Consider the following 14,606-nt stretch of genomic DNA (forward strand, 5'->3'; position numbering starts at 1 on the left):
GCTGATGTGACCAAGGCAAGCACACAGACAGGGACAGTTCTATGGATAAGCACAATGTGACTTGGTCCATTATTCCCCCCCCCTTTTTTTTTTGTCCTTTAGTCTTTAGACCTGTGGAAAGGACATTATGTTTGGGACCTGCCCCTGCAGCCTCTCAGCTCTGCAATATTCCCTGCTCTACAGACTGTATAGTGTCTTCCTGGTCAGCCTGGGGTCCATGCATCCACGAAAACTGCCACGACCCCCAGGGGAGAAAAGGTGAGTGGCTCGATTGTGTGTGCTCCTTCACTTCTAGTGTGTGCATGCACATTTATTCTGGTAGCGAAGTAGCCGATTAAACCTGCCTAAGACAATATTTGTTTGTAAAATGTAGATAACCAGTTCAAACCTAATAGCATTCCATTATTACAGAGGCCATTGGGGACATTTCTATGAATACAGACTCTGACCTTCAATTGACTTACCAAGTAGGCTCGTAGCTAATGAAGCGACTATTACTCAAAAAATGGCATAACAATATTTTATATTCTGAGGAGATTAGACATGATTTCTGTAAACACATCAGGAAACAAATGTTGCATATCTATTTTCAGATTTCCACATGTAGAATTTGATGTTATATGTCATATTTTCATGAGGGGCATTTATGTAACTTCATCTTCAACAGTTTCTTTCTGGTGACATCTTGACTTCTCTTTCATTGGCTCTTCAGTTTTCATTAATATTCTGTCCCATTAAATGGCAGTTCTAAAAAGAAATACAGTCATACCTTGGTACTCGTCAGCTTCAGAACACATCAAAACCTGTGCTCCTTGAATTTTGATGAGAAAAAGATGTTTCAGCACTCAGCATTTGCTGGGGACTGGTTGTACTTGCTAGAACTTGTATGAGTCATGAGGCAGCTCTCAAGAGAAAATGCTTCATCGTTCCATACTTGTCAGTTTCAGCACTTGTCATAAGTTCTAGACCGAGGTATCACCATATTTCCTTTATTAAGAACTCCAGACATTCTAGAAGTTAGGTTGTATTTCTTAAGCACCGATTCTAGTCATCACACGCAAAGAAGAAATACATGAGGAAGTGTTTGATGTTCCAAAACTAGTGCTTTCAGCTGAAATTTGGGTCCATTTGAAAACCCCTATTTCAGCAGTCCCTGCAGTACACACAGGCACAGTATGTGCATGACCTTGTTCACACACTATGTCTCTGGGCTTTTCTGTTCATTCTGATTCTTGTTCTAAGGCAGGAGGGGAGGGTGTATATTGAGTCTAAGGCAAGAAGCAGCTAACTTTAATTTTGTTATTAAACAATAGAAATCTGTATCTTAATGGAAGCTGGGGTCGGTGAGGGCTAGTGCTGCTTTCTTATTTGACATACAACTAGAACATTCCCTAAGCCTTGCCAGTTTATGGATACAAATAACTTCTCATTAATAGTAAGACCCGCAGTCTGTGGTCTTATGGTCCATGTGTGCATAATTGTAACATATAATTGCATAATTGCACGTGAGACTTCCCAGAGTGACTTCATGTTATTAGAACCAGGCCTCTAATGTTCAACTTCTGCCACTGTGTTAAGCTCTCCATTTAGAATAATGACTTGAGGTTGGACTTATGCTCCCTGGCCACTGTGACCATGGCTGTTCATGCTAGTGCAACTTACTTGACTGCATTGAGTGTTGCCTTCTTTTTTTTCTTTTTTTTTAATCTTATTGTTTTTTTCCATTACCATTTAACCTCCTTATAACCCCTCCACCCTTCAATCACCAGTGCGGTGATTGTTTTCCTTTATTTTCAAAGCTGTAGAACCTATACCAGGCCAAGTGGACCTTATATTATTTGGGACAATTTTGGTTATAGGTGACAGAAACACAATTTAACATGACTGAAGCCAAAAGAGGAAATTTATTAGCATATACAGCTGGAAAATAGAAGTGAATATAGGGCTGTATCCAAAAGTATCAATGAGGTTATAGTGTAACTGAAAGCAGGTCTGGTTGCCTGCTGCTATGAAAGTCAATACTCAAGAGGCAGGTGCTGATGTAAAGGAAAGTGGTTTACTTTCAGGTGTCAACCACCTAGAAGATGGGGACTTGTGTTTCAAAGCCCATCTCCTGGGAAGATGGGAAACATTTCTCAAAGCCAAATTCCTGGGAAGATGGGGGGCTCATGTCTCAAAACCCATCTCCACGTCTCAGTGGAGGCAGAGGTTTTTATAAGGAAGGAGAGGGGAACAGAACAAAGAGATAAAGGGAGGGAGTTGAAAAGTTCTCTATGTGCAGACCAGCACAGTCCATTCTGATAAGGCCAGTGATGGTCCAGCATGCATCATCTCAGTTTAGTCATCCTGGCTTCATGTCATTCTTGTTCCATGGTTGCAGGCCCACAAATCTCCAACGACTGGGATGCTTGAAGGTTGGGGTCTGTATCTTTTGAAGTTAGGTCCCAGAATTCTTATATAAACTATCTAGAAGCTACCTATTACTCAGAGTCAGCATTATAGAAACAATGTCAAAATAATGGTGGGATTGGTTATGATTTCCACTATTATAATTTTCCACTGTTATAATAGGTCTGAGTCTCATTATTTCACTTAATCTTTGTGATTTTCTGTTTCTATAGTCTTTTATTTTTTTTCTCTTCACCTTTAAAATTTCTCTCTCCATAGTTTGGTTCTAACTTTCTCTGTATTAGGTTCAGTGTAAGGCATGCCTTCTCCATTGGGTAAAGACTAGACATTTTTTAACTACTAAACTTTTTTTTAAAGTATATTTTATTGATTATGTTGTTACAGTAGTCCCAATTTTTTTCCCCTTTGCTCTCCTCTGCCCAGTATCCCACTTCCCTCCAGCAATCCCACCACCCTTAGTTCATGTCCATGGACCATGCATATATGTTCTTTGGCTTCACCCTTTCCTATATTATTCTTAATTTCTCCCTGTCTATTTTTTAACAATCAATTATGCTCCTTAATCTCTGCACCACTTCCCTCAATTCTCCCCCTACCCCCACCCAGCTGATAAGCCTCAAAATGATCCCCAACCTATCATTCTTTTCCTATGCTGGTTTGCTTAGTTGGATTTTGTTTTTATCTTTTAGATTCAGGTTTTGATAGTTGTGAGTTTGTTGTCATTTTAATGTTCATAATTTTGATCTTCTTTTTCTTAAGTAAGTCCCTTTGACATTTCATATAATAATGGCCTGGTGATGATGAGCTCCTTTAGCTTTACCTTGTCTGGGAAGCACTTTATCTGCCCTTCCATTACAATTGATAGCTTTGCTGGATGGAGTAATCCTGGTTGCAGGTTGCCTTTCATCCTATTGAATACTGCTTGCCAGTCCCCTCTGGGTCCAGCCTGCCTGGGACCCTCCGTGCTTCCTGGACTTGTATGTCCATCTCCTTTGCAAAATTTGGGAAGTTTTCCTCATTTTTTTCAATTCTTGCTTCCTCATTCTGCACTGGTTGACTGTTTTTTTCTTCCTTATGTTCCAAATCATTGATTTGAACCCCTGTTTCTTTCCCTTCACCATTGGTTTTGTGTGGATTTTCCTTCATTTCACTTAGCATAGCCTTCACTTCTTCTCTTATGCATTTGCCACACTCAAGCATATCTGTCAAGCCTGTGAGCATCTTTGTCACCAGTGTTTTGAACTTTATGTCTGTTAGGTTGACTACCTCCTCCTCTGTTAGATTGGCTATCTCCTAGTCGCTTATTTCTCCCACTGGAACCTTGATCCATTCCCTGTTTTGGGCCATACTTCTCTGTCTCCTCATCTTGACAGGCTCCTGTATTTGTTTGCCTATATGTCTTAGGTAGAGCTGTCACTCCTGTTACGTGGTAAAGGGCAGAGCCTTAGGTGTTTGTTAATACAGGGCAGCCTGTTTCACCACGTTGTGGTGCTGTGTGTGATGGAGGGGACTGAGAGGAAATAATGCCACTTGCTCAGCACTTGCCCCTTTCCCAGGCACTTCTCCCACTTCCATATGGGACTGGTGCCTCTCCAGCTGTTGCCCTGGCTGTTGTTCCCAGAGTGGGTGTGTCTGCAGACATTCTAGTAATGTGGGGGCCCTTTAAATAAGTGGATCCTGCTGAGAGACTGGCAGTTTCTTCCTCCACCCCAACCCTCACTGGTTTACAGTCAGAAGCAATGAGGCTCTATTTTCCCTGGTCCTGGGACCGTGAGCTGTGCGGTCTGGTCTGGTGCTGGGAGTGCTCGCCAGGTGTCCCTCCTGACTTTTAAAAATGTGTGACTGCACTTTCCACCAGTCTGCCACTGCTACCCCTGCTGCTGCCACTGCACCACATCCTCTCTGCCTCAACTCTTACCTGTCTAGATGAGTATTTCTTCTTTATATTTTTGTTTGTTGGACTTCCATGCAGCTTGATTTTCTGCAACTTCTGATTATCTCTACTTTTCAGGTAGTTGTGTTCCTTCTTAGTTGTAGAGGGAGATGCAGCATGTCTGTCTAGGCCTCCATCTTGGCTGGCCAACTACTAAACTTTTATTTTGTGCCCTTTTTGTTGGTAGATTTACTTTTAGTTAACCTATGCTTTTTAGTGATTATTCATCTTATTAATTACAGGGCAAAACAAATTGTCATAACTGTTTAAAACACTATGATTTAAAAAATCTATTTCTTAGAATTGGTTGACAAAAAACTAGTATTAGATGTTGTTCTAAATCACTTTAGTGATAAATTGATTGTTTTCTGTTTCTTTGAAGGCAACATAACCTTCACATATTATTTTATCCAAGTGACAATTGATCTAAAATTAGTCAACACTAGCCCTGTCTGGGTGGCTTAGTTGGTTGGAGCATTGTTTCATACACCAAAATATTGTTGGTTCAGTCCCAGGCCAGGACACATATCTAGGTTGTGGGTTCAATCCCTGGTCAGGGTGCACAAAGGAGGCAACTGATCAATGTTTCTCTCTCATATCAATCTCTCTCTTTCTCTGTCTCCCCTTCCCTCCCACTCTCTGTCCCTCCATCCCTCCCTCCCTGTCTCTCCACCCCTCTTTCCCTCCCTTCCTCTTTCTCTAAAATCAATAAATACATCCTTGGGTGAGGATTTAAAAAAATTAGACGACACTATCTTATCCTAATAATCTATGTTCAAGTAACATAAAACTCCATTTATGATTACAGTAGAGCAGATTGTGAAAGTCAATTTCATTTAAGCTTTCAGATATAACGTCATATTGGTCTACAAATTGCAAATTAGATAATGAGGTTAATTTTACTTTTGGTCCCTTGATTCTTAGATCCAGTTTTTCATATGTTTTAGGTTTCTAGACCTAATTCTGCCATAAAATCAACAAGTGCATTTTATATGGAGGTATTCTTTTCTTCAAAACATTGTAATAAAATCAATATAGTGTCCTAAAAGGATGGCATCTTATTATTTTTAATGGTCAATTATTGAGATATAATTGATGTATAACTGTGTATAATTTTAAGGTATACCACATAATGATTTGATATGCATATATATTTCCAAATGATTACAATAAGGTTAATTAACACATCTTTCACCTCACATAGTTGCCTTGTGTGTGTGTGTTTGTGTGTCTGTGGTACAAACTTTTAAATCTACTCACTCTCTGTACATCCCTCATATTCATTACAGCGTTCCTCATGATAGTCAAGGCATAGAAACAACCTAAGTGTCTTTCAACCGAAAAATGGTTAAATAAAATGTGATGTATATCTATATATACAGACATAAATATATATATACACATACATACACAGAGGAGTATTAGCCATAAAAAGAAGAAAGTCCTGCCGTTTTTGATAACATGGATGAACCTTGAAAGCATTATGCAAAGTGAAATGTCAGAGCAAGACAAATAATGTTTGATCTCACTTATATGTGGAGTCTTAAAAAAAAAAGAAAGTGAATTCATGGAAACCAAGAGTAGAATAGTGGCTTCCAGGACCCGTGGAGTGGGGAAACGGGGAGAGATGTTGATCAAAGGATACAAACGTCCCGTTATAAGTTGAATACATTCTGAGAATCTAATGTATAACATATGACTACAGTTAACAATACTGTATTGTATACTTGAAAGCTGCTGAGAGTCAGTCTTAAAATTCTCACTGTTAAAAAAAAATAAAAAACAACCACCATAATTTTCTTTTTAAATAGTAAGTAGAATAAAAAGGAATGTCTTTCCTAATAGTTTCAGAAAGAGTCCTGGCACTGAACCTCATTGGCTGTTATGTGTCATGAGCTAGTCCCTGACCCAGACTCTCTGGTTGGGGAATGTGGGGCTGGAGTGGCCCTGTCCATTGGAGGGACAGCTCCAGCCAAGCTTCATAGGCTGTGTGGGTAGAAGAGAAGCAACTCCTTCATGGAAATATGAGGTGCTGATACAATAAGAAGGCAAAAGCAATTCTCTGGTCAGACTTAATAGACATTTATTGAATGCTTTTCCCCCTTTGTTCTGGGCCATGGAGTCTCTACAGAAATTTAGACAATTGTTTTTGCTTTTATCCTAACACTTTGATGTAATTTTTGTCACTGGAGCCCAAATTTTCACAAAAAACTTTGTGAAAAACTGCTCTTCTAACTTTTATTTTAGTCTTTGTTTCTCATATAACTTAGAACTGGTCCATGGAACTCAGCTGGGAAACACACAATGTTCTGACTCCTCCATTTACCAAACATTTTCCTCATTGGCCCCCTTTACCAATTGTAGAAATCAGCTCCTGTGAATATGGCCTGCTCCATTATTTATTACACATCAATTGCTGGCGGTTGAATTGTGTCCTCCTAAAAGATATGTTCAATGCTAATACCCAATACATGTGAATGTGGCCTTATTTGGAAATAGGGTTTTGCAGATGTAATCAAGTTAAAATGATTTCATATATAATTAAGATAGTCCCTAATCCAATGACTGATGTCTTTTGGACACAGAGAAACACACAGAGGAGAGTGCCACATGTAGATACAGAGACCCTGAAGACATAAAAGGCCATGCAAATACAGAGACAGACATAGCAGTGATACCTATACAAGCCAAGAGATGAGGTGATTCCTGGGAACCACCAAAAGCTAGGAGAGACATGGAAGCAACCCCTCCCTAGGGCATTCAGAGGGAGCGTGGCTCTACAGACAACTTGAATTTGGGTTTCTAGCCTCCAGTTTGTGGTACTTTGTTTTGACAACCCTAGGACACTAATCTACTGCCCATATTGGCATAAGCATTTAGGCTTAGCAAGAATGCAACACTTTATAAAATGCCAAAACAAAAGTGTGCAGAAGTAAAGCAATTTGTCCTAACTCCCATAGTGATTTAATAATGGCCACATCGGTGATAAGGATGTGGATTTCTGTTTCCTCAGTGGAGTCTTCCTCAAACACTAGGCTTCCTTAGTTATTTTCTCTATAAGCCTAAAAAAATTTGAAACAAGACACAGGATTATCTCTGAATTGAGCAGAGAAGCCCACTGGCCACATTGGGCAGTGGGAAAAATTAGCCTTGCGTGCCAATCATTGAGCTGACGCATGAGATAAGGTGCGGGGTCTGGGATGCCTCTTTGTACCAGTGCATTGCCTTTGGAGGGAGAGGGAAAATGGATTGTAGTGTGTGAGAAAGGGGGGTTTGCCAAGAATACTTTGAGAGCACCAAGTAACTGGAATGTGTATTTTGTTCCCCACACAACACATTTTTTCAAAAGAAAGGGTGGAAACAGTAGAACTTCTCACCTGAGTTTCACCAGAACCTCCTAAAGAGTTTAGGGCAGGCTGGGATCTGTAAGAATTAGACTCTGTTTTATAGGACCTATACCCAGGCTAAATAACCGCTTTAGGCACTAAGTAGTTGCAGACAGAGAGAGCATAAGTCGTCGTCGGCGGCGGCAGCCGTCCGTCTCGAGAGACGATGGTGTAGCTTCTCAAGAGTCCATCTGCACCGCTGAGAATGGCTGTGCAGTCCAACTCGGGAGTGACACGGTATCTGTCTCCTCCCGTGTTAAATCGACATCTTACGATGACGCTGGAGTGTCCTCTCCAGTGAAGCTGAAGCTACAGAGCCTGGGCAGGGTGATATGGAGGGTCTGCTGTTGCCCATGCAGCAGACCCCCCCTCTCTTCGCAGCTGAAGGGTCCAAGGGAAAGACGGAGTCAATACAGCTTGGCTTCAGGTGCGCCGCAGGAGTTGCCGGTGTTGACTACAACGTCAAACCGCCTTAGGGACTCCGGCTCCGGATTTTCTGTCGGGGTTTACTCCCTTAGCCTTTCCCCTGAAGAGGTATGCCGCAAGGCAGCGGAGGTTTTTTGGAGTCAGAGTTTTCCTTCTCTGAGAGAGAGCATAAGTACTGTGATGATTATTCAGGTCTAGGAGTTTGTTATTTTATAAATGCTTCCCTAGAGCAGAGAAAATTTTGATTTTTAATGTTTTGCTAAAACCTACCAGGACCACCTGCCTGTAATCCCTTTTGGGAAGAATAAAGAATGGAGTTTTTCCACTAGGAAAATGATTCTGTCCCTACCAGGAGTCCAAGCATGTTATGATGACAGTAAGTAAGCTTGTTATTTCTACTGACGTGTGAACATGAGGCCTGGGATCCTCTTAGTCTCATCTGTCTTGTGGTGCTACTATGGGTTCTGCCAGAGCCACTGACTGGCACAAACTAAATATGGTTTAGAATTCTATGGAGGCTGGAGTGCACAGGCCAGTGCATTAAACATTGTGGAACTCTGCATGTAATCTGAATTGTTTAGCTTCACATTTGAATTCTTTACGCTAAAGAAATGCAGTGGATCTACTAGCAGAAATCCAGGATATTCACACTTCCCATGATTTTATATCTATATCTAATCTATATCTGTATCTGTATCTATATCTCTGGTGGAGGATTTGAAGAAAAAACAAGCAAACGACAGCAAGAAAATAAATGTGGAAAGCTGGAGATAATTACTTTTTTCTCCTCATTAATCTTTTTCTCAGCCACTGTGTTATAACTTTAGTATGTTCCTTTTGTTCACATTTTTTAAAAATAATAAGAAAGGATGAGAAAGCATTAAATATTTTATTATCTAATAGAAGAAATTAGTTACTATAGAAATTATCTTAAGATGGCTGTTATTCTTAGGCAGACAACATTCAATCAGGAATAAAAGTTGTGTCTGTCAGCCATTCCAAGGACATTAAAAAGTCAGCTGCGTACACAGACTTCACACCTTCTATCGGGTCATTGACAGGCAGACAAGAACGGTGCTCAGCAGGTTGGTACTTGTCAAGTGAGGCTAGAACACCTTTCAGAGGAATTTAAATTGGATCAGGTTTTATAACTCATTGCTTTATCTTTGATGCATTTCCAAAGAGTTATAATGAGAGATACATGAAAGAGAAATAACCTGAAAAAATTGCTGATGGATGAACTCTACCTATAGATGCAACGCATTTTTAAAAACTACTTTTGATAGACATACATTCTTGTCCCTTTCAGACATATTTTCAGAAGACCACTTTGCCCACAGAAGTTGATCTGAAGAGAAACTGATGGAGGCCTCCAGATATAGTGTCACAGTAGATTATTGCTTCTGGGGTAGAATGTCAGGAATTCCAACCTTCCCCCATATAAAACTGTCCCCCAACCGTAGCACCAAAGTCCTAAAAGTCACCATAGGAAAAGGCATTTTGAAACTGAGAAGCCATGTCTATTTTTACAAGGACATTTTATTATGCTCTGAAACAAATCAATACAGGTAACACAATAAAGTGGGGAAATATGTGTTTGAGATCTTATATAATAATAACGGGGAGCATTTTCATTTTCTATCCTCATTGGCTAGATAAATTCACCTTTATTGAGAAATATATAGTTATTTTGTTTTGTCACAAATAATATATATAGTAAGAGACAGTGGCTTTCTTTTTCCTTTTTTTCTGTGTCCGGTGTGTTGGAGCTGGTGCGGGGCCATGCCTGCTTTTCATTCTAAGAATTGAGTTTTCATGCTCACAATCGATCACCCTATCAGTGCATCTTCTTCTTTTCTGTTTTCACAACAGAGTGTAAATTAATAATGATAGTATAAAATGTTACCCCTGCGGGATTGGTGGTTTGATTTCTAGAGTTGGAATGAAAGATTTAATCTGCTCAACTTCTTTGACTCAGAGTTGTCAAAATGTCCAAGGCTGTCAGAGATAAGGACAAATGAAATGTTTAAGATGAAATAAGCTCTGTCATCGTAGGTCTTGCTTCAAGTCTGTCCCAGTGGAGTTAGAGACAGGATTGGCCATGGGTAGCTTCATCGAAGTTTATGTGAACACTTTTTGGTCACTAGCACATGAAGAACTACAATCCTCAGACATGGATATACCTACCTGAACCTCCTTTAATTTGTTCATGGATTTGGTTAAAAAATATTGATCCTTCTGATACTCGTTCTTCTCTTTTCTTTATCCAATTCTATATTCACTCTTTTTCTAATTACCTCCAGTAGAATAGACACTAAACTAGTAGACTATACACTAAATCCTTAGGTTCATAAAAAAGTTAAGACCCTACAAGTATTAGCCTCACTAAAGGTGAACTGAATCTGTGGTCAGGAAGTCATTATCCTAACTCCTTCTTGCTATCCAGTGGCGGAAATTCCACTGTCTAATCTGTACACCTTTGGTTTAAGGAGATGATCCATGGTACCTGTCAGATCCACTGAAAGAAGTGGGGCTGGGGCACCTCATGTATAAGAGCTGACTTGAATTCTTTCTCAAGAGACGGTAATGACTCAGACAGACCTCAGCTGAGTTTCATACATATCCATTTGATCAGTAATGAGGCTTTGGACAAGCAATAAAACATCTTCTAGCCTTAGTTTTTAAATATGTAAAATTAGAATAGTAACTGATGAAATAGTTTTGATGATTTATTAATTTTGGGTAATATAAGTAAAGTGGCTGTCACAGTCTTGGTATAGGATAGATACTTAATTAATGCATGCCATTCCCCCCTGTTGAACTACATTCTCTATGAAGATTAGATTTATGGTTTCTCTTCCTCCTGTGGTTTCCCACAGCACATTATAGTGATCTACATATAGCAGTTAATGTTTACAGAATGACACTATCTTATTAATATGAAATTTAGTAAATAAAGGTAAGCGCTTGGCTGGCCTCAGCCACCATGGACTAGGCAGTTGTGAGTCTTTCAGAACAGAAGCGCCCAGGGGAAGCCTGATTTCTATTGCAGGCATGAACACCAAGGTGTGATTAAAGTTAAGTGCTAACAAGAGAATCCAAAGGTTTTGTTTTATGCTGAGCTTGTGCTATGATTTGATCCCAGTTAGAGTCAGGACAAGGGCAGCACAAGTGAAAGACTGAAAGAATTTATTAACTGAGGACCTTTAATCTATAGATTTATAGCGAGATAGATGCAACTTGATTTATAGAGGAAAACTGCACACACCCCTTCCATGGCATTAAGGTGTAGGTGTAGGACACCGAGAGTCCCTCAGTAAAGACTGCTTGCTTTCTGAGCCGGTTGTCAAGCAGTGTAAATCATGGAGACCCATGCTGTGTTCTACTCAAAGATATAAACTAAACAAGCCCAAACATAGATAAGAAATAGGCGGCATTGCATGTGAGAATAGAGGTGATCCCAAGTGTGTGAGAATCCGAGATCATTATAGTTGATGTTTAAGTGTCTTTTAGAGCCTCATATGTTTCAGGCATCTCTACTCAGGGTGGCCCAGGAAGGGAGTGGAGCCCTTCTCTGGGTTTTATTTTGATTAATTCATAATATAGACTTGGAGATATGAAGCAGGCCGAAGCCATCTTTTGTTTTAATTACTCCTGACTATAATATTTTCAATGCCGTGAGAATGTGATCTCTGGTGGCAAAATGATGCCTTCCTACAAGTGGCTGATACTTAAAGTAAGACTCTAGGAGTCTCTTTTAAAGGGGGGTCTTTGATTAACGCTAGACCAAGAAAACCCAAATACAGCAGCTATGACTCTTTAAAATACTTGCCCAGCCCCACAGTATTCTAAGGAAGCTTGGCTCCCTCTTGTGGCCTAAAACCATGTATCAGTTTGTTCTAGCCTCTTTGGCTGTGCTATCTTAAGAGGAGCCAGTCTTTTGCCAACAGCACCTTGAGCTTTGTAACCTTTTCATTACATTGCTGTTGGTGGAATAATAGGCATGGGTCTGGCAAAACTATTGGAGAGATATACTTGGCTTTGTTACCCCTCATGCTTCCTAACTTGTCCTCTCGCTGAAAGGGTGGGAGGGTATCTAACTGACATTCTGGAAATCCATTGTTTTCATGCTATCTTCCTAACAAAGACTCTTATTTTTTTACTTATCCCAAGGCATAAATGAATAATAATTTCTTAAAATGTTATCATGCATTAATTAAAAGAGTTGAACCGGTTGATTGAATTTGATATATTAAAGAATGGAACATAAAATATGAGATCCATGGAAGGCAGGCATAGCCTTTGCAAGTGATACATCATGAGGGCCACAAATACAAAACTCAGAATAAAGGGATTTATCTAGTTCTCAGTTACTTTTCTTTAGCTCACTCTTATTTTAAAAATTATTTATTAGTTTCTCTCATTTGAAAAAGGTTTCATATAGAGACAAAATATAATTTGGATTTCTAAGTCTTAGACAGAAAGAAAATTTGACAAAAGAGAGTCCATATTTCCTCAACAGTCAGTGGAAGCTGGGGAAGAGCCAACTGCTTTAGAGCAAGACACATCCTCCATATGCCCACAGACCACACCACTCCCTATAGTCTTATCGTGTACCCATTTTCTTCAGTTTGTACCTGCTTGATTCCTGTAAGATTGAGCTTGTGATTCTGTAGACTTGTAGCATGTAAGATTCACTTATATCCTAATTATGGTGGGACCTTGTGCCCTAGTTTCACAGGACTTTTTTTGTTTCTTCTGAATATTAAGTAGCCAGGGACACATGTTTACCCAGGATGGGGAGTTCAGGGCCAAAGAGAGGTACTGTCCTTACAGGGCAGGCTGACCTGAAAATGTCAGGAGATGAAGCTGTAAATGCTCAGGGATATGCCAAAGTGATATGTCAAAGTGTAGATATATTTTGACTTAATACAGAGTAACAAGAATGTCAGAAACTACAGCGGAAAGAAAATGTGGATTTATCTGTGCTTAAGCTATTTCTGTGAGTGTTCATTTATTTTTACTTGTTCATTATTACCATTGGACACAGGCTACTTATTATTTCTTTTGATTATGTCTGACCTCTGCAACAACTAGGCTATAAACTTTGGAAGACAGATTTCCTGCTCTACTTCTTTTCCTTTTAATTCTTTCCTTTTCTCTTCTTATCCTTCCCAAATCCCATAAAAGAAAACACATAAAAATACTACATGTTTTAGAGCTGTAGGTATTCAAACAAAAGTTTCATCTCTTTGCTAGCTGCTGCTTTTTTCTTTTGTCAGGTAAGGATGGAAACCTGTGAAACTTGTTCTTTCTCTTTTTAGGATTTAGAATGAGGCAGCGCCATGTCCTCATGGAATCCACAGGACCTGTGGGCCATTGCCCTCATTTGGTCGAATCTGTTCTCTGTGAGGATCCAATGTGTTACCAATGGCTGACTTCTGAAGGGATCTGTATCCCTGATCATGGAAAATGTGGCCTGGGACGCCGCATCCTGAAGGCTGTCTGCCAGAATGACAGAGGTAAGATGCAAATAAACACAGTATTTTCTAAATGCTATCTTCCAAATGAAACTTCACCACTCTCTAACAGATCATTTTCCTGAGGGGGAGAGGAAGAGTCTTTTCTGTCCTTGAGTATTTATGTTTAATTCAAGTGTCACATTACTACAGAGTAAGCTGACTTTACTTAATATGGAACCACATACTCCATGACAAAAGAACACTATTTGACTCTGCCTAAATGCAATACAGTGAACCTGGAGATTTCGCTGACGATTTTAATTTATGAAGACATAGAATACAGAAATTGTCTGGATAGTCTTCAACTTATCACTCCAAAACAAGTTTTATTTGCTTTTTTGGAGATTGATATGTAAAATGCTTTTATATATTATTAACAAATATGACTTTGAAAAGATTTTAGTGCTACCACTCCTGAAGGAAATACTACATATTTTCACTTATATAGCATTAGATTTGAATCAATTCTAGACATAATACTAACATTTCTAAAGAACCATTTTTAGATATCAGTTGTCAAGATTTGTAAAAGTATTGACAATGGCGTCTTTCCTTTCTTTCCAAGCTTCTAGTGCAATAGTTATTTTAAATGAAATGTGATTTAGAAAATATGTAAGTTACATGAAAATGAGAAAAGTGACATTTAAAATCTTTATCCTACAGCTAAAAAAATTCAGTCTTTTGGAAGAATATCGTGTATGTCTGTTAATCAGCTTTGCCATGAGAAGTGCCATTTTTAAGGCCCTTGGTGCTTGGAGTGAAATGTTTTGACTTATGGAATGAAGTAATCCGTAGAACAGAAGGATATTACAGAGTGGATTCAGAATGGTTATTAACAACTATACAGGCTTGACATTCAGAAATGCATTTCCTTGTTTCCTTTCTTGCTCCTCCGGCCCTTCTCCTCTCCCTCTCTCTCCCTCTCTCCCT

At 39.4% G+C, this 14,606-nt stretch overlaps 1 protein-coding gene across 1 annotated transcript in view; it reads left to right on the forward strand.

Moving 5' to 3' along the window:
* THSD7B (thrombospondin type 1 domain containing 7B) overlaps positions 1–14,606 on the forward strand; it is an 824,502-nt gene that overhangs the window by 292,740 nt on the left and 517,156 nt on the right. Inside the window, exons 5-6 of the mRNA XM_090267231.1 lie at positions 103–258; positions 13,479–13,676. Coding sequence (XP_090123357.1) covers positions 103–258; positions 13,479–13,676 — 354 coding nt within the window. The remainder of the gene's footprint in view (positions 1–102; positions 259–13,478; positions 13,677–14,606) is intronic.

The sequence above is a fragment of the Furipterus horrens genome, unplaced genomic scaffold (genome assembly GCF_987537825.1).
Source record: "Furipterus horrens unplaced genomic scaffold, mFurHor1.1.pri manual_scaffold_1, whole genome shotgun sequence".
Classification (NCBI taxonomy): domain Eukaryota; kingdom Metazoa; phylum Chordata; class Mammalia; order Chiroptera; family Furipteridae; genus Furipterus; species Furipterus horrens.